General features: G+C 37.3%; 1 protein-coding gene across 1 annotated transcript in view; it reads left to right on the top strand.

Moving 5' to 3' along the window:
- CYYR1 (cysteine and tyrosine rich 1) overlaps positions 1–18,993 on the top strand; it is a 104,498-nt gene that overhangs the window by 74,744 nt on the left and 10,761 nt on the right. The window contains 1 exon segment of the mRNA XM_059065320.2: positions 14,878–15,035. Coding sequence (XP_058921303.1) covers positions 14,878–15,035 — 158 coding nt within the window.

Here is an 18,993-nt window from a genome sequence, read left to right as displayed (position 1 = left end):
CACCACTAACTTTACCTTCCATGTTATATGTTCTGAGTTTTTGAACTCCCTCCTCCCCACCTTCTTCTTCCCTGCCCCACTTTCATTGTCAGGTTCAGTCTTTCACCACGTTTTGCCCAGATAATTACAATGGTCTTTCAATAGGACCACTTGGGTACAGCCTGGTACCCATTAAATCCACCCTTCACATTACTCTTAGATGGATCCATGCTTGCAGGTTTTCACTTATTTTTCCATTAACTCCAATAAAAAGGTCAAGTTCTTTACAGTGTTATTGAAGACCCTCCTAATTGCCCCACCAAACCCCTGCTTTTTCTCCAGCCTCATCTGCGTCTTTTCTATTTCAGCAACTCTCAATTTTTCATGGTCCCTTAAACATGTCACAATATCTTACATTCCTATGGCATTTATACCTTGTTCCTTTGATCTTAAATGTGTTTCTGCTCTAATCCCCTCAATCTCCGTTGATTAATTCCTCATCTTCCTTTAAGATTCAGAAGGGGTTATCTCCTTCTGGAATCCATCCATCCTCAAGCGCTCCCCAAACATGCATATACACCTGCACCTTCTTTCAGTGATATACATTCTCACACACACCCATCTCTACTCACACACACTCGCACATTTTCTATACTCTGCTGTCATAGAACCTACTCCATGCTTCCCGTTTGCAATCAATGCTGTGCATTATAATTATTTACATACGTGCAAATGTGTCTTCCCCAGGCTATGTCTTCCTTGAAACACTAACATATATCTAGGAAATACTCAAATATGTTTAGTGTTATATAATTTAAGATTCTTTGAAATAAGTTCTTTCAAAATCCTTATAGTCCCAAACCTCTGTGTTTGTCTAAAGTTACTTTTCTGACTTTCTGGTACCATGTATACATTCAGGTGAAGGATGACTAGAACTGAGATTTGTCTCTATCTGTCCTTCATTCTTTTTTTTTTTAACATCTTTATTGGAGTATAATTGCTCTACAATGGTGTGTTAGTTTCTGCCTTATAACAAAGTGAATCAGCTATATATATATACACATATCCCCATATCTCCTCCTTCTTGCGTCTCCCTCCCACCCTCCCTATCCCACCGCTCTAGGTGGTCACAGAGCACCAAGCTGATCTCCCTGTGCTTTGTGGCTGCTTCCCAATAGCTATCTATTTTACATTTGGTAGTGTATATACGTCCATGCCACTCTCTCACTTCATTCCAGCTTACTCTTCCTCCTCCCCGTGTCCTCTACTGTCTTTATTCCTGTCCTGCCCCTAGGTTCCTCAGAACCATTTTTTTTTTAGATTCCATATATATGCGTTAGCATACGGTATTTGTTTTTCTCTTTCTGACTTACTTCACTCGGTATGACAGACTCTAGGTCCATCACCTCACTACAAATAACTCAATTTCGTTTCTTTTTATGGCTGAGTAATATTCCATTGTATATATGTGCCACATCTTCTTTATCCATTCATCTTTCGATGGACACTTAGGTTGCTTCCATGTCCTGGCTATTGTAAATAGAGCTGCAATGAACATTGTGGTACATGACTCTTTTTGAATTATGGTTTTCTTCATTCTTTATAATCCTAGCTTACAGCCCTAAACTCAAGACTTGGGCTTGGAACCCTAATGTCAACTATACAAAGTTATCTTGTGTGTGAATGACTGTGTCATTGTTTGCCAAATTCTTGTCTCTGCTCCTGAACTGACTACCTCTATTTCCCCCACGTGTTTCTGCATTGGTTACATAGAGCAGGTCTGGGGACAGGCATTTGACCCATTCTGGGCTAATCGTGGTATTCTTGGCCTTGGCGAAGTGGACTGTTCTATAGGAGGGTCCCCAACTCCACCTGAGACATTCATATTCATTCCTTCTCTGGGATTGAATCTACTGTAATGAGACATGATTGAAATCAGTCTTCCTCCCATGGATAATTATACGGCATAAAACTCAGAAACTGTTTGTAGCTATTTGATTGATGAAGAAAGCAAGAATAACTCAAGCCAAAAAGTACCTTTTGAGAACTGGTTGGTTTGCACTTATCTCCACTGATCAAGTTTTCTAAACAAATGCCCAATTCCTATGTTAGATTCGTAAAATGAGTTCAATGAAGATCAAATGCATATAATAATAGTAATATTAATAGTAGCAATTAAATGTTTTTCCCAGATATATATGATCATATATGAACATATTTAATTTTAATTTAGGAAAACAAGAATCTGAGTGACCATTCCCTGAACTATATTACTTGACATACTCTGTGTACTGGGGTGGATTCCAAATGTCATGATCTGATTAGCTATGATGAGGATGTATTGCTTGTTAATGACTTTAAGAATCATTAAAGTGAGTATGAGGCTAGATTCTATAAGGCAGCCAAAGTGTGACAGTTCTGATCAACCACATTAGGCTGGTGCAGATGAGGTTGTGAACAAGACTTTCAGAGAAGTGAGATCAGGCCGCCTCCCTTGGGTCTGGGCAGCCCCAGCCGGAGAGAGTTGTGTGTAGATAATAAATGTCAGAACTGAGCAAATCATTGGCAGAACTAGAATGGAGAGCTTCCTGCAGAAGGTGGTCAGGTGCAGGTTTGTCTCGGCAGAGGATGGGGACACGCTAGGGTCCAGGAAGAGGACCACAGTTGTCTCAGTGGGCTGGCTACCTTGTAATGTATAGTCTAGCAGTTGACGGAGCCACATGTGAAAGGCTGGCTACCTTGTAATGTATAGTCTAGCAGTTGATGGACCCACATGTGAAAGGCTGGCTACCTTGTAATGTATAGTCTAGCAGTTGACGGAGCCACATGTGAAAGGCTGGCTACCTTGTAATGTATAGTCTAGCAGTTGATGGAGCCACATGTGAAAATACTGTATTTGGTGGCCCATGGTCTCACTGCCAGGGGTCCATTACATCATCAAGGTCTGTTACCTGTTTCAGAAGTTAATCTGGAAAGGTTTACAACCTCCACCCCAGTCCTATGGGAACCTTATTAAATTTTCAAATGGCCAGGCCTAAAAGGTAGTTGCTGTTCTGCCAGATCAATAATTATATAAGCCTCCATATTTATTTGAAACTCTCCATGCTGGTGTCAATGGAAAGGAAATCGGATTATTCTGAGGGTTCTGATTTTCATAATCATATTCAGTCTCTTAAATCTTACATGCTCTCAGGACTTACATCTCAACAAATGGATTTTTAATAGAAATCTTTAGAGTTAGTGTTAAAAAAAAAAAAAACGGGTTTGTGATTTTTTTTTCTACTTAAAATATGATAAAAAGGTACAGGAAGAAAAAGAAGAAAGTCCTGTCTAAAGTAAACATCATAAGCAAGTTAAGGTAATTAGCTCAGTGTGAAGTTTCAGCAAAGGTCACTTCAAAGGGTGAACTGTGCCAAAGCATTATAAACGTAAGTCTAGAAGTAAGTGGGAAATTTTTAGGTTTAGAAGGCAGAAGGCAAGGAAACCTGTGTGGTTTGCCTTCTGCCTGTATCTACTTAAATCTAGTTTATGATTCCCTGTCTCACTTATTCTTCATTTCAAGACTTAAAAAAATTTTTTCCTTGTGATGAGAACTCTTAGGATTTACTCTCTCTCTTCTTTTTTTTAAACGGCAAAGAGACATTTTAAATTTACTTGTTTATGGCTGTGTTGGGTCTTCGTTTCTGGGCTTTCTCTAGTTGTGCCAAGCGGGGGCCACTCTTCATCGCGGTTCGCGGGCCTCTCACTATCGCGGCCTCTCTTGTTGCGGAGCACAGGCTCCAGACGCGCAGGCTCAGTAGTTGCGGCTCACGGGCCCAGTTGCTCCGCGGCATGTGGGATCTTCCCAGACCGGGGCTCGAACCCGTGTCCCCTGCATTGGCAGGCAGATTCTCAACCACTGCGCCACCAGGGAAGCCCCATTTCAAGACATTTTTATGGACTGTATATGGTACAGTAAGGGGCAATCATCCACATGGAAGATATTCTGCACTCCTGCCTCTCATTTACTACCCAATTCAATCAGTCATCAGGTCTCAAGGTTTCAATTTCCCAAACATTCCAGGAATCCTTTCTCTCCTCTTCTTCTCTGCTTCCTAAGGACACTTTGTTCATCTTTATATGTCTAGTGCTCACTGGAGTATCTGGCACAGCAAATAGACTCTATATATGTTTGGAGAGTGGATGAAAGACTATGAGCAAGGCAGTCCACTGCCAAATAAACAGCTCTGGGGTGAAAATTAGGATCGCTGAGCTCTATTCTTTACCACGAAACTAACGAGAAGATCGTCATTTTAGCCTCTCATGGATTTGATTTTTTTCACCTGCAAAACAAGTGGGTTGAATTCTATTTCACAAAAGCATCCTCTGGGTCAAAAAACTATTATATGCAAGTAAGAAGTATTAAGAAATCACTACTATTCTCTTGAGTTTATTACGTTCATTTACAAAAAATGTTCTCTTTTGCTGAGTATGATCAAATTTTTAAATTATTTTATTGACTTAGTCTTCTATGCCTGGAGATAGTGACCTTTCAAAATCTCTCTTTTTGTTTAGTTTCTCATACATGCCTCTAAAATCCTTGAAGACAGATACCATGTATCATTCAACTTTGCATCCCAGCACCCAGAATAGTGCCTAGCACATGGTAGATAACCGATATATATTTCATGAATAAAGTGATGACTGTTAATTCTTTAGCGATAGCTCTTTAAAATTACAGGCATAATGACTGAGGAATAAATCAAACATCTCAAGGCCATGCCTGGAAAATTAAACCAATGTAGGTGTGGGTCAGTACTACTTTTCCAAATATTGTTGTTAAATAAACAAGGAAATTGAATCACATTTGTGAATATTGCACAAAACGTTTCTGGAAACTTCTGTAACTATGAATGACTGAATTTAAATTTTGACTTACACTATGTTATGCTGTGCTATCTCAAGGCTATACTGACAGCTAATCAGTTCATGATATTTGGAATGCACACAGTATACAGAATATGTCAAGTAATATAGTTCAGGGAATCTCCACTCAGATCCCTGTTTTTCTAAATTACGGTTAAATATGTCCATATATGAGCATATATATATGGAAAAACATTTGATATGATTAATATTAATATTATTTTATTATATGCATTTGATCTTCATTGAACTCACTTTACGAATCTAACATAGGAATGCATATTATATGCATTTGATCTTCATTGAACTCACTTTATGAATCTAACATAACTTGTTCAGAAAATTTGATCAGTGGAGATAAGGGCAAACCAACCAATTCTCAAAGGGTACTCTTTGGCTTGAGTTATTCTTGCTTTCTTCATCAATCAAATCATTTACTATCACACTCCAGTGATAGTAAAGCGTTATCGTGCAGGTCACCCTAGCGTTCACAGCACATTCAAGACCATTTTTTATTCTCATTTTGTATACCTCTTTGACATCTAGGCAACGTAGGGATTTTTTGAAGGTCTTTCACCGAATCATACAAGTTTAACTCTACCTAAGATGGAAGATAAGCGATCTTAATTTAATAGAAGTTGAATGCAGTCTCATGCTTTCTTGGTTCTGGTATGCTTTTTTGGAACCTTTTTCTGGAGATCTCAGAGTACCTGTGTGCTCCTTAGAACTATTTCCATGTGAAATATTTCTTTTTGTTTACCCAGTGTGCTTATTGTAGCAGAGAAGTTGTATTAGGTAAGATTAGGTCAAGCAGTGTAGTTCTCTCTCACACACACACTTAAGCTAAAATAATAGAGGTTTTAATAATTTTTTTAAAAAACAGTGTGTGTCTGTCTCATGTAAAGGAAACCTAGAGATAGGCAACTTGGGAGTGATATAGCATCTCCATGTTGCTGTTAGGGATGCATACTCCATCAAATTCATACCTCCTGCATCTCTAGGTGGACTATCCTCACGGTCCTACATGGAGATGAGAGCTCAGCCACCACACCCACATTTCAGAAAGCAGGATGGAGGGTAAGATAAGGAGGAAGGGACAAAAAACCCATCCCAGCCATCTTTCAAGGAGGTTTCCTGAGTGATAACACAAAACATTTTACTTACAACTTATTTTCCAGAACTTTACTGTTAGGTTTAAGGGTATCTAGAAAAAATAGTATTTATTTCAAGTAGCCATGTACCCAGTTAACCATCAAGAGTTCTTTTATCAAGGAAAATGTAGAGAATAGATACTAAGGTGGACAATTGTCTACCACAGGGACTGAGTTGGTAAATGAAGTAAATTTAAACATTTAGAGTAAAATTAGGTTCTAATTTTATTATTCTGAGGACTACAGAAAAGTTACCTATAAAACCCCAAAAAGGAAGATATGTTGAATGATGTTATTAGAGAGAAGGACTAAAATGAAAAAAAAAAAAAAAAAGGCAAAATAAACATCTTTAACATATCTGAATTTTACAGGATTTTTTTGCAAGTAATTTAGACTTATTGGGAAAATCACATGGATTGGTGTTTCTACTCTTCATAAGCATTTAACACGTGGAATTGTAACAATATTTAGCAATAATTTAACCACTTGACGTTATAGTCATCGTATTTGATATATATATAAATGTATATGTAAATAAATAGGTAGAGATAGATACAGATTCAGATATAGATACAGATATAGATATATTTAGTTCTGGGGACCTACTATTATTCATTAGAGTGATGGAACTAAATACTTTCCATATTGAAAACCACACTCCATTGAGCTTGTTTTTCTATTCTTACTCTTCTGTATTGATTTATTAAAGCAACAACAAGGAAAATGCATCATTTAAAAATTAAGCCAGTAAGAGTTTTGCTAAAGTTATAGACTTTATAAATTGTGAATAGGTGTAGAATAAAATATGGGTTTTGAAGATTTTGAGCATGAAAATATTGTATTACATATTTTAATGCACTGGCTGAAAGAACAATTATTGAGCTAATGAAAGAGTTTGAAGAAGAATTTTGCCAAGTTTTATTTTTCTCATGTGTGCTTTATCCTTTCAGCCCTACAGTTGAAATATTTTTTCATTGCTTTAATTAATCACTTATGGATTATTATAAACATATAGGATTATTTAATATTTCCTCTTTAATAGAAAGAGAAAATGTTTTTGCTGCATTTATGACTTATTTTCCATTCTAACAGTAAATGAACTCATTTTAAGTTTATTCTTTTGAAATTGTAGGCAGTTATTCCAGAAAACTCTCTTCTAAAAGTTTTCTCACTTAATTTACTTCTTAAAAACTCTTATGTTCATTTGAAAAGTTTCTCCTAATGGAAATATTCTACAATTCTGCCTGCATCTTATGTAGGCATCAAATATCTCTGTGGCCTATTTAATAGAGACATGTTATTAAATTATTACATGGAATATTCATAAGTCCTTTGTATCAAATGCATTTGTAAATTGGTCATGTCAGAGAAAGAAGAGAAATAATCTAATGGCATGCTTTGCATATTTACTCTTTACATTAAACATCCATTAATAGTAAAACCATGTCAAGGTATCTGTATTTTTAAGTTGCTGTATAGCAGTACCAAGGTTAAAATGTGTTGTAAATATTATTGTAACAATTGCAACATTATCAGAATCTATTTTACTGATGAAAAGCTACTTATGGAATGAAATATATTGTCTCTGAGCCTTGTTATAAACCCCGGTTTCATAGTATATTAAAGCCACTACAAGTACATTTAATATCTTGATCATAAAGTCCCATTTTGGTACACATTTCAATCCATAATTTTGTTCAAAATGTTTTAATTATCTGCAAATGGTCAAAAACCATCCATGGAGCTAAACAATACACACTGACACTTAGATGTGTCCACAAAGATTTTTGGAGAACAGAGAAGAAAGCCGGTGGGGTGTCTTTCCTCTTGACACCAACCAATTCTCATATCAGCTGGATGTCCTACAGTTCAATTGAATTCTGATGCACACTACCTGTAGTGAGTATCAGACTCCACAGGTGTAACGATTCGGTCCCATAAGACTGCCCTTATTTAGGATGCCAGTCACAAGTATTGAGTCCCCAGGTTATACACACGTCCATGCAACTTGACTACAAAGTCAGGGATCCCCCCCCAACCCCTTCCTTCAGGTTTGACTAATTGTTAGAACAACTCATAGGATTCAGAAAAATGCTTTACTTACTATTACCAGTTGATTATAAAGGATAAAACTCAAGAACAGTCAAGTGGAAGCGACACATAGGGCAATGTACGTGAGGAGGGGCATGGAGCTTTCAGACCTGCTATGGCCTCTCCAGGTGCTCCACTCTCCTGGCACCATGATGTGTCCATCAACCTGGAAGTTCTCTGAACCCCATCATGTAGTGGTTTTTATGGCCGTATCCTTGTGTAGGCATGATTGATTAAATCACTGACCACTGGTGATTAACTCACTGACCATTGGTGATTAACTCAGCCTCCAGCCCTGCCCCCATCTCTGGAGGTCAGAAGTGGGAAAAGTTCCCACACTCTAATTATGCTTTGGTCTTTCTGGAGACCAGTCCCCCTGTTAAAGTTATCTAGGGGCCCCCAACCACCAGTCATCTCATTAGCATACAAATGACACTTTAATCACTAAAGAGATTCTAAGGGTTTTAAAAGCTTTGTGCCAGGATCTTGGGGCAAAGACTAAATATTTATTTTTCATTATACCACAAAGCACGAGTAATTTTTGTATTGAAATAGCATCAGAAATGTACTAGAGTAAACAATATTAGTACTGGTAATCAAAAAGAATATTCAGACCTTGCAACTCTTGTGAGTTTCTGATTAATGGAAACAAAAGAGCTTCCAAATACCATTAAATGTTAGATTTTTCAGTACAAGTTGTCTGGCCTGTGCTACCACTTGCTTTGTTACAATATCATTACTGACATAATGTTTTAGAAAACGTCATCTAGGGAAAGGCAGCATTAATTTATTCACAAGTGAAATAAATCAGAGTTCAGTACTTTTTCTACAAAGAGCAAGATGGTAAATATTTTAGGCTTTGTGACCATGTGGTCTCTGTCACAACTACTCATCTTTGACATTATAGCACCAAAGCAGTCAAACAACAGGTAAACAAATGTGTTTGGCTTTGTTCTGATTAAACCTGATTTACTGAAACAACTTGTGGGCCCCATTTGGCCCATGGCCATAGATTGCCTACGTTTGGACTAAAAATTGACCAAAAAAAGTCATTCACTATAATAAATAATTATAATGGATAGTTTAAAAGAATAATTTGTTTATATAACCTTGGATTTTTTTTGTCTGGTGATTCTTGTATGTAACCAAAAAAACTAAATGCTTTTGTTTAGAACTGAGCTCACACAAAATTATTAAAGGCACAAAAAGATAAGTACTTGTGAAATTGTAGAATTCATAAAAGGTGTTGCAGTAGCCTCCTGAAAACAGAAATTTATCTTTGCATATACATTTACATGAATTATGCTTTATAGTCCAAAATATCAGGAGTTACAAAAGAAAGAATTAACAACATCAAAAAGAAGTTATATTTCGTTCTTCTCCCAAGAAAAATGCCCTTTCAGGTTTCATTTGAATAGGGAATTAACACATGCCTTTAGGAAATACTTTCATTACAGAGAAAGAATTTTGTGGCTGGTAGTTCCTAACAGTTTAATAATTGTGGGTAAGGTTAGCTTAATTTGTGTATTTATTAAAGGTTTTTGAGCACTTTTAATATGTATAGGAAAAGGTTCAAAATCATAGGAGATATATATATGTAGATCCATGGCAATGTTTTTCCCTAAAAACCCAACTATGTTTTTAAGGATATTCATCACATTTTTAATCTCTTCTATAAAAATGTTTTTATATTATCCTTTAAAAAATCACTTGACAATTTTAAACAATACCATTTATTGCAATATTTTATTTTTTCAGAGTAGAGGTACATTTCCCTATTCCTCCCTCTGTGAACAACTTTAAAACCCTAAATATTGTATATAAAACAAACAAGACAATTCTGAAAGGTGAAGAGAAGAAGGCAGAGCAGCTAGGAATTTCGTGGGCTGAAGAACAACACGACATGACAGTGAGCTCCCTGGGTTTTCTTTTTGCCTCATTTCTCCAAGGTTTGTAGATACAGAAGCTGGCAACCCATAAACACCAATAGCAGCAGACAATAAAAACCCCAACAAAGGCCTGATCTCTGCAGCCAAAGTCCCCAGAAAGAGACAGCCTAGCAAAACAGAAAACTTTGAGACAGTAACAATTTAACTAATTTGACTATAACCAAAACACCATAAGAAAAAAAAAAAAAAACAGCCTCATCCCAAAGCCTATCAGCACAGGTCAAGTGCAGAGCCTAGACAGAACAGAAAAGCTGCAAAATATATGGAACAAAACTGATAGAACTGAAAGAAGGAACAAACAAATCCAAAATTATAGTTGGAAACTTCAGCATCCCTCACCAACAATTAGTAAAGCTAGATAGAAAGTCAACAGGATATAGAAGAACTGAACAATATCATCAACCAACAGAATCTTATCAACATTTATAAAACACCCTATCCAACAACAAGAAAATATACAGAACCTCAAAATACTCCCAGACAGCATGACCGACTGATTTTTGACAAAGGTGCAAAAGCAGTGCAATGAAAGAAGGATAGTGTCTTCAATAAATGTGCCAGAGCAGTTGGCTATCAATGGGCAAAATAAATGAAACTCGATCTAAACCTGACACCATATACAAAATTAAGTCAAAATGGATGATAGGGCTTCCCTGGTGGCGCAGTGGTTGAGATTCCGCCTGCCGATGCAGGGGACACGGGTTCGTGCCCCGGTCCGGGGGGATCCCACATGCCGCGGAGCGGCTGGGCCCGTGAGCCATGGCTGCTGAGCCTGCGCGTCTGGAGCCTGTGCTCCACAATGGGAGAGGCCACAACAGTGAGAGGCCTGCGTACAGCCAAAAAAAAAAAAACGGATGATAGATTTAAATGTCAAACATAAAACTATAAATATTTTAGAAGGAAACATAGGAGAAAACCTTCAGAAACTAAGGGTTGGTGAAGAGTTCTTAGACATGACAACAAAAGCACAATTCATAACAGAAAAAATTGATAAGTTGGACTTCATTAAAATGAAAAACTTTTACTCTTGCAAAAGACTGTTAAGAGGATGAAAAGACAAGCTACCAGCTGGGAGAAAATATTTACAAACTACTTATCTGAGAAGGGAGTCATATCTAGAATTTACAAAGAACTCTCAAAAGTTCAACAGTAAAAACACAGATAATTCAATTAGAACATGAGTAAAAGATATGAGACATTTCACTGAAGAAGACATATAAATGGCAAATCGGTTCATGAAAAAATGTTCACTAGCTTAAGGGAAATGTAAATTAATATTACAAAAAGAAATCACTGTACACCCATTAAAACACCTAAAATAAAAAATAATGACAATATCAAATGCTGGCAAGGATGTATAGAAACTGGATCTCTCCTGTACTGCTGGTGGGAATGTAAAATAGTACAGTCACTCTGGAAAATAGTTTGGCAATTTCTTTTAAAACGGAACATATGCTTATATATCCTAGCGATCTTACTGCTGGGCATTTATTCCAGAGAAATGAATACTTATGTTCACATAAAAACCAGTACATGATTGTTCGTCACAGCTTTATAAATGGAAAAGCCAAAACTGGAAGTAAACAGAATGTCCTATAAGAAGTAATGGTTAAACAAACTGTGTTATATCTATACCATGGAATACTACACAGTAATAAAAAGGAATGTATTGCTATACAGAAAAGCCAGTATGGCTTCCAAGGACATAATGCTGAGTGAAAAAAGAGCATTTCAGAAAGTCACGTACTATGCGATTCCATTTGTATAACATTCTTGAAATGACAAACTTATAGAAATGGAGAACAGATGAATGGTGTCAGGGGTTATCATAGTACCTTGCTCGCTGAACTGGTTGCATGGATCTATGCACGTGTTAAAATGACATAGAACTGTACACACACTTTATACCAATGCCGATTTCCTGGTTTTAATGTTGTACTTTAGTTACCTAAGATGTAACCATTGGGGGAAACTGGGTGAAAGATACACAGGACCTCTCTGAATCTATAATTATTTCGAAATATGCAAACCTTGTAATGCATTCTTTCAAAAAAAATACATTCCCTAAATAAATTTTTTCAAGGATTTTATGATGCCAAATTTCTCAACTTAATAGCTTCTCTCTTTCCAACAGTTGACCAAACCAAGTTATTTATATACTGGAAGATGACTGCTTATTTTTTAAATTAATAACAGACTAAATAATGCTATACATTTTATACTTGCCATGTCTTAAATAACTAATGTATAATTGCTAATGGGTATCAAAGGATCAAGGACATGAAAATCATGATTTAATCAAAAACCTCATTTAACACATTAGTTGCAACCTCATTATTGACCACAAGGGCAGGCACTTTTGCTGAAGCTGCCAACAAGAAAACAAAATGTGACTGATTTTTTTACTTTTCTCTATTTAAAAAGGAATTAATGAATATAAATATTTCCCAAATTGATAGCTTCCATAACATATACTTTGGAAACTCTACACCTGAATAATTAGACCATTGATTATTTCTGGAACATAAATTAAGTCCTCCAATTTAGTCTTATTTAGACCTGAAAATTACAGTAAAAAAAGAAGTTTCCAGATTACTTTTAGTTTTTTAAATTTGAAGTTATCACCTTTGATAAATCTTTTTTCCTGAAAAGACATATTTATTGAACTGTTAGACTCTGCCATTCTTTAATTGCTAATAGCAGCCCATCCAAATATGTCTCACGTTCTACTTTCATAATTTACTAACAAAGTTAAAATGCATGTGGGAATATTTTAAAGTAGTCTGTTGGAATGCATAATGGTATTCTGTTTTTTTAAGTGAGTAGGGAAAAGTCAGAGAGAGAAGATCTCTTCTGAATAGTATAAATATACGTCCACAGTCCCTTATCTGCAATTCTGAAGTCCTCAAAAACTCTGAAAAGTAAAGGTTTCATACAACTCAATTGGTGGCAAGACTGAACCTGAACGAACCTGGGGCATTTTTTTTATAGCTTCTATGTAATGCACGAGTGTTAATATTCCTACATTTACTGCAGAAATGTACATGTGTTATGCTCAGGATGCTGGCCCTGGGAATATCATATAATATACAGTATATGCATGTTCCCTTTTCAAAATCTGAACATTCTTGACTTACGAGACACATCTAGTCCCAAGGGCTTGGGATGAGAGATTATGAACCTGTCCTAGAAAAGTACAGGACAGATGTTCATATAGCACTTGAGAATAGGAACTTATTTATGTGGCAAATGAATCTAGGAGCACAGTTATTTCATAACATTAAATTTGGGAGGAGAGGCAGATAAGCACCAAGCTGACCTTTATTTCATTAAGAAGCAAACTGGGGCATTGAGCAACTTGCCCGAGGTTACCCAGCTACAGTTGGAACCATGGCAGTCTGGCTTTAGAAGTCATGCTTTTAAATCACAAAGATTTTGTTACTGAAGAAAGCCTCCTCTGTCATAGCAGAATGAGACTAAGTCTCTGAGCTGAAAGCAGGAGGATTTTGTGAAAGTCCATACCCTTATGGATAAAATCCAGGAAACTGGCAGCCCAGTTCATATTCCCCAAGTATGAAACTGGAGGATCCTTTTAAGGAGTAAAAATGAACAGCTACAAAGAAAAACAAAACTATGCAAACTGGCCTCAGTTGATCCTCTACTGCAGTGTTCACCTGTCCAATACTAGCTTTGCACACTGAACTCCCAACCAGCTATTACTAAATAGCAGCTTATTACCTAGGAATAGATTCAGGGATCACCAGACATTTAAGGAAAATGTCAAACATGAAACAGACTAAGGTAAACAATCAATAAGAAGAAGCCTAGGGCTTCCCTGGTGGCGCAGTGGTTGAGAATCCGCCTGCCGATGCAGGAGACACGGGTTCGTGCCCCGGTCCGGGAAGATCCCACATGCCGCGGAGCGACTGGGCCCGTGAGCCATGGCCGCTGAGCCTGCACGTCCAGAGCCTGTGCTCCGCAACGGGAGAGGCCACAACAGTGAGAGGCCCGCATACCAAAAAAAAAAAAAAAAAGAAGAAGAAGCCTAGACAGGACAGAGGAAACACAAAAAACAGATAAAGTTTCAAAGAATATGTCATGAGTACTGTTAGAGATTAATAGAAGAAATTACATCCATAAAAGCAAAAAAAGGACACTATAAAACAGGTGTTGCAATAAAGGATAAGATAGAGCACGTGGAAGTTAAAAATATGATAGCTGAAATTTACAAGTTCAATAAAAGTTTGGAAGATAAAGTCAATGGAATTCCCCAGAAAGTAGTTCAAGAAAACAGAGACAGGAAAAATTAGAGAAGTTATCCAGGAGGCTCAGAGGTTTATTTCAGAATAGGCTTTCAGAAAGAGAAACAGAGAAAATGCTGCAAAGGAAATTATTAACTTATGGAATGGTTTCAAGAACTGAAAAACATGAGTGGGGTTTTTGTGTGTGTGTGTGTGTGTGTGTGTGTTTTTGCGGTACGCGGGCCTCTCACTGTTGTGGCCTCTTCCGTTGCGGAGCACAGGTTCCGGACGGTCAGGCTCAGCGGCCATGGCTCACGGGCCCAGCCGCTCCGCGGCACGTGGGATCTTCCCGGACCGGGGCATGAACCCGTGTCCCCTGCATCGGCAGGCAGATTCTCAACCACTGCGCCACCAGGCAAGCCCAACATGAGTGTTTTTTAACATTATCCTTAAGAACATATTTAAAGGGGCACTTGTCATGTAGTCATGGAACTATAGTTGAAAGGCTGAGGAATCTTTATGAGCCTTTTCAATAAATGTACTTCTGCTTTTCCTTTTTAGGGGCACAGCAATTGCTGGCATAGTATTTGGAATCGTATTCATCATGGGGGTCATTGCTGGAATTGCCATATGTATCTGCATGTGCATGAAAAACAACCGTGGGACACGGGTGGGCGTCATCAGGACCACCCACATCAATGCCATCTCCTCCTACCCTGGTAAGCAAAACTGCTTACTCTTTCTGAAGGAAGAGTCAGATTTGTTAGTTATGCTGTACTCCTGAGGTAGAAGACTCTCACTGGAATAATCTCCAAGAATGTAGGATATTTCTAAATTAATGTAGATTGAAGCTCTAACTTTCAATGGAGATTATTTAGATCCACATAATAAAATCTACCTCCTATTCGAATGCATTCATATTTTCAGTGGTTGTCTTATTGACTACAGTTGCCAATCAGCCATAGTTAAGAGAAATAGACAATTCACACCCACTGTGTCTATTTGCTAGTGAGTTCTGACAAATAATTATAGAGAAAGAATGTTACATGGCTGAATCAACTGGCATCTGATTCAATTGGTATGTATGTCTTGAGAAAAAATATTGAAGAAAGTTTTTATGTATCCCCCTTATGCAAAGAAAACAGTCTTAACATAATATTAAAATTATCAGCAAAAAAGTAATTTATTAATAATTTGACAAGTATTTCTTGAGAATTTACTAGACGTTCCACATATGAATATATTGAACACATAAACAAAGTGCTGCGTTTTGCCTTGATTTCAATAGCATTTTTAAGTCAATCTGTATATATATAATTTGATACATGAAAAGGAGTCAAGTTCTACACTTAACAAATCCTTAGGAAGAGAATTTTCTATGCATACTCATGTCCTCTCTCTCAGTCCCTATAGGAAAGGAATAAGGTAGCTTCTACATCCAGTCTGCCCTGAGTGTCAATTCCCTAGTAACGTCTCTCCTCTCTTAACTTTTTCCCTACCCTCTTCAGCTTGAGGGAGCAAATTTCAGATGACTGTCAGTACAATCATTTCCCCTGTCCTCTTCTGTGCATTCTCCCTCTTCTCCAATATCTCCATGTTAGACTGCTTCAAGGCTCACTCTTGTGTCTTCTTCTATCCTGTATCAACGCTTACTTCTTTGGTTCTATCATTTGGCCTCATGGTATTAAGTACCATTTATATGCTAAATGCCTCCCAAAGTAATATATCTCTTTTCCAAACCTCTTCCCTGAATTTCAGACTCATTTGAGCCCACTGCCCGTCGAACATCTATGCTTGGATGTCTGATTGATATATGTCAAATTTAACAGGTCTAAAGCTGTACTCCTGAGCATTCCCCCAAAGCCTCCTCCACTCACCACTCACTATCTCAGTTGATGGCATCTCCAGCCTCCCAGCAGCTCAGGCCAAAGACCTTGGCGTCATCCTGGACTCCTCTCTTTCCCTGACATCTACATGCAGTCTAACAGGAACACTTCTCAGCTCCATCTTCAAAATATAAGAGTATCTGACTACTTCTCACTGTTCCTTCTCTGGTGGGAGCCACCATCAGCTCTCCTACTCATTCCTGTGAAAACATCCTAACTGCTCTGCCAGCAACCACTGGTGCCTCCCAGGGGTCTATTCCAAACACAGTAGCAAACTGAATACATTTAAGATGAGTAAATGTCAAATCATATCACTTCTCTGCTCAAAATTTTCCCACTGGCTCCCCATTTCCCCCAGGGGAAGACTTAAAGCCAGTGGTTTCTCATTTTATCCAGAGTAAAAGACAAATTCTTTACCAAGGCCTGCAAAGCCATGCATGAATTAGCCCCTCTCTTTTATTTCTCTGACCTCACTTCCTCTACTCACCCTCTTGCCACCTGGCTCCACTCATACTTTTTTCTTGCTGTGCTGTGAACATACAGGGCACACTCCCATCTAGGTTTGCCTAGAACACTGACTCCCTCACTTAATTCAAGTCTTTGTCAAAGGTCACTTTCTGAATGAGGCCTTCCCTGATCACCCTACTTAAGACTGTAATGTGTCCCTCCCCCATAGCACCCCAATCCTCCTTACTCTACTTTTTGTCCAGAGTGCTTCTTTTAATCTTCTAAGATACCACGTTGTTCACCTAATGGTTAAGTTTATTATTTATTGTCTATCCCCTCTTTCGGGAACATTAGCTCCATGGGGCAGGGATTGTTGTCAAGTTTATTCACCACTCAATCCTAAGCATACAAGACTGGAACTAGCATGTAACGGGTACTCAGAAGACATGGCTGAACGAATGAATATCATGACAAAATCTGATTTAATTATATCGATGCCTAGAAATTTTACCTTCAATTCCACCCTGGAATGTATAGCTTTTACTCACTACAAAAGCAATTCACTATTTTGAATCTTTCCAACTTACTAAGAATATCGTTAGGGTTAATATAACAATGTTAAAATTATGATATAAGGAAAAAATAGGGGGAGTTATTTTTTATTCTTCGTATCTGCCTATTTTCACCTGGCCAATCCATAACCCAAGAGAAGAAGAGGAGAGTCTGACAGAGACATTAATTGGAGAGAAGATGAGGAGAAGCACTCTGTACATAAAGCTCCAGATTCACTTTTCTTGATCAAAAAGTGTAGTTAAAATTAATTTTTAAAATATTTTTTATAAAACTAGACTAGAAAATGCAAAATATTTTAATGTGTTGCCTTGTGTTTTCTGGGGTCTGAGGTTTCTATTTTGTACATGGAAACAGGTTTTCAAAAACTTTATTCTAGTAGCGTTATTTATACTGGCAGATCACAGCACCATGTTGCATTTTCAGTAAGTGCATTGTTCTGGGAACTGAATAATGCAAAAAAAAACATCGTAAACCTTATGGTGGAAACATTTTCACTACAAAAGACTAGGTCGTGGAAAACATGATTTGCTTGATTATTTCTCATTTCCTTCTCAAAGTCCCTAATTAAGCTTTTGCTTAAAGGATCAGGAAACAACACAGAGTAGTATTGACTGCTTTTCAAAACCTTTCATCTATGGAAATAAAAAATAATTTTACCCACATTAATTAATTAACCCTGTGCTAATTGAATAATCACTCAAGTTATTGAATAGTCTTATAGCCTGAAGGCCACATAAATGGGTAGAAAATAATTTAGTCAAGGTTATCTCATCCCTTGGTGAAAGCACTCAGTGGGGAACCCTACAGCAAACATTACTCTGCACTGGGAGGAGATTACCAAGAACAGGTAATCTGCCACACCCAACGTATTGTTGGACAGTGGCCAACTGAAATAGTTTTTTACTCCTGCCATGTTGGGTGGCATGAACTGTGTCCTGTTTAATGACAACTATTTTTAAAACCATCAGTGTGAAAACAAGAATTATTTGTCAAGTCTTACGTTTCCCCTACTTTCCAGAACTTCAGTATAAACAAAAGAAAGTGATTATATTAACTCTTTTTTTAAAATGGGTTTGGATGACACACATCTGAAGGAAAATAATGCAGAAAGAACAGAAGAAAAGGCCTGGCAAATATATAAAAATCAAATGCCATGAAGTACATTATTGAATCCCTAATGGTAGGTAGCTAGGTAGGTAGATGATAGATTGATTGATTGATGATAGACAGACAAATAGACAGATAGATGATGATGATGATGATGAATTTAGATAGATAGATAGACAGATAGAGAGATAGATAGATAAACAATGAAGAGGATTTGAGTTTCTTGATAACAGAAAAATGCCAAAAGATGCATGTAGAAAGAAGTTGTGGAACTGGAAAAAAATCATCATTTAAAACCATCATAAGAAAAATTTAGAACAAGATTCATCAATTGATGCTAAATCTGGGGGACACATTGCTGAGGAACAGGATATTTGCATACTCTCAACCTGTCTACCTCCAGATTTCTCATTATTTACAAGGGGAATAATAGTAACTACATAGTGGAGAAACCAGACAACATCTTGACGAGGAAGTAAAAATTAATATCAACAAAGTGGGACAGATGTACATCTTGCACCTTTGGGTGTTACTTTGACGATCGTACAATTTCACGTGTGTAGTGTACTGGCCAGAAGCTCATAGCTTGAATCTTAACATGAGAAATTATCTGACAAACCCAAGCTGAGGAACATTCTATAAAATAGCTGGCTTGTATTCTTTC

Source organism: Kogia breviceps, chromosome 5 (assembly GCF_026419965.1).
Source record: "Kogia breviceps isolate mKogBre1 chromosome 5, mKogBre1 haplotype 1, whole genome shotgun sequence".
In the NCBI taxonomy this organism is placed as follows: domain Eukaryota; kingdom Metazoa; phylum Chordata; class Mammalia; order Artiodactyla; family Physeteridae; genus Kogia; species Kogia breviceps.
This window is presented reverse-complemented; position numbering and strand designations above follow the sequence as displayed.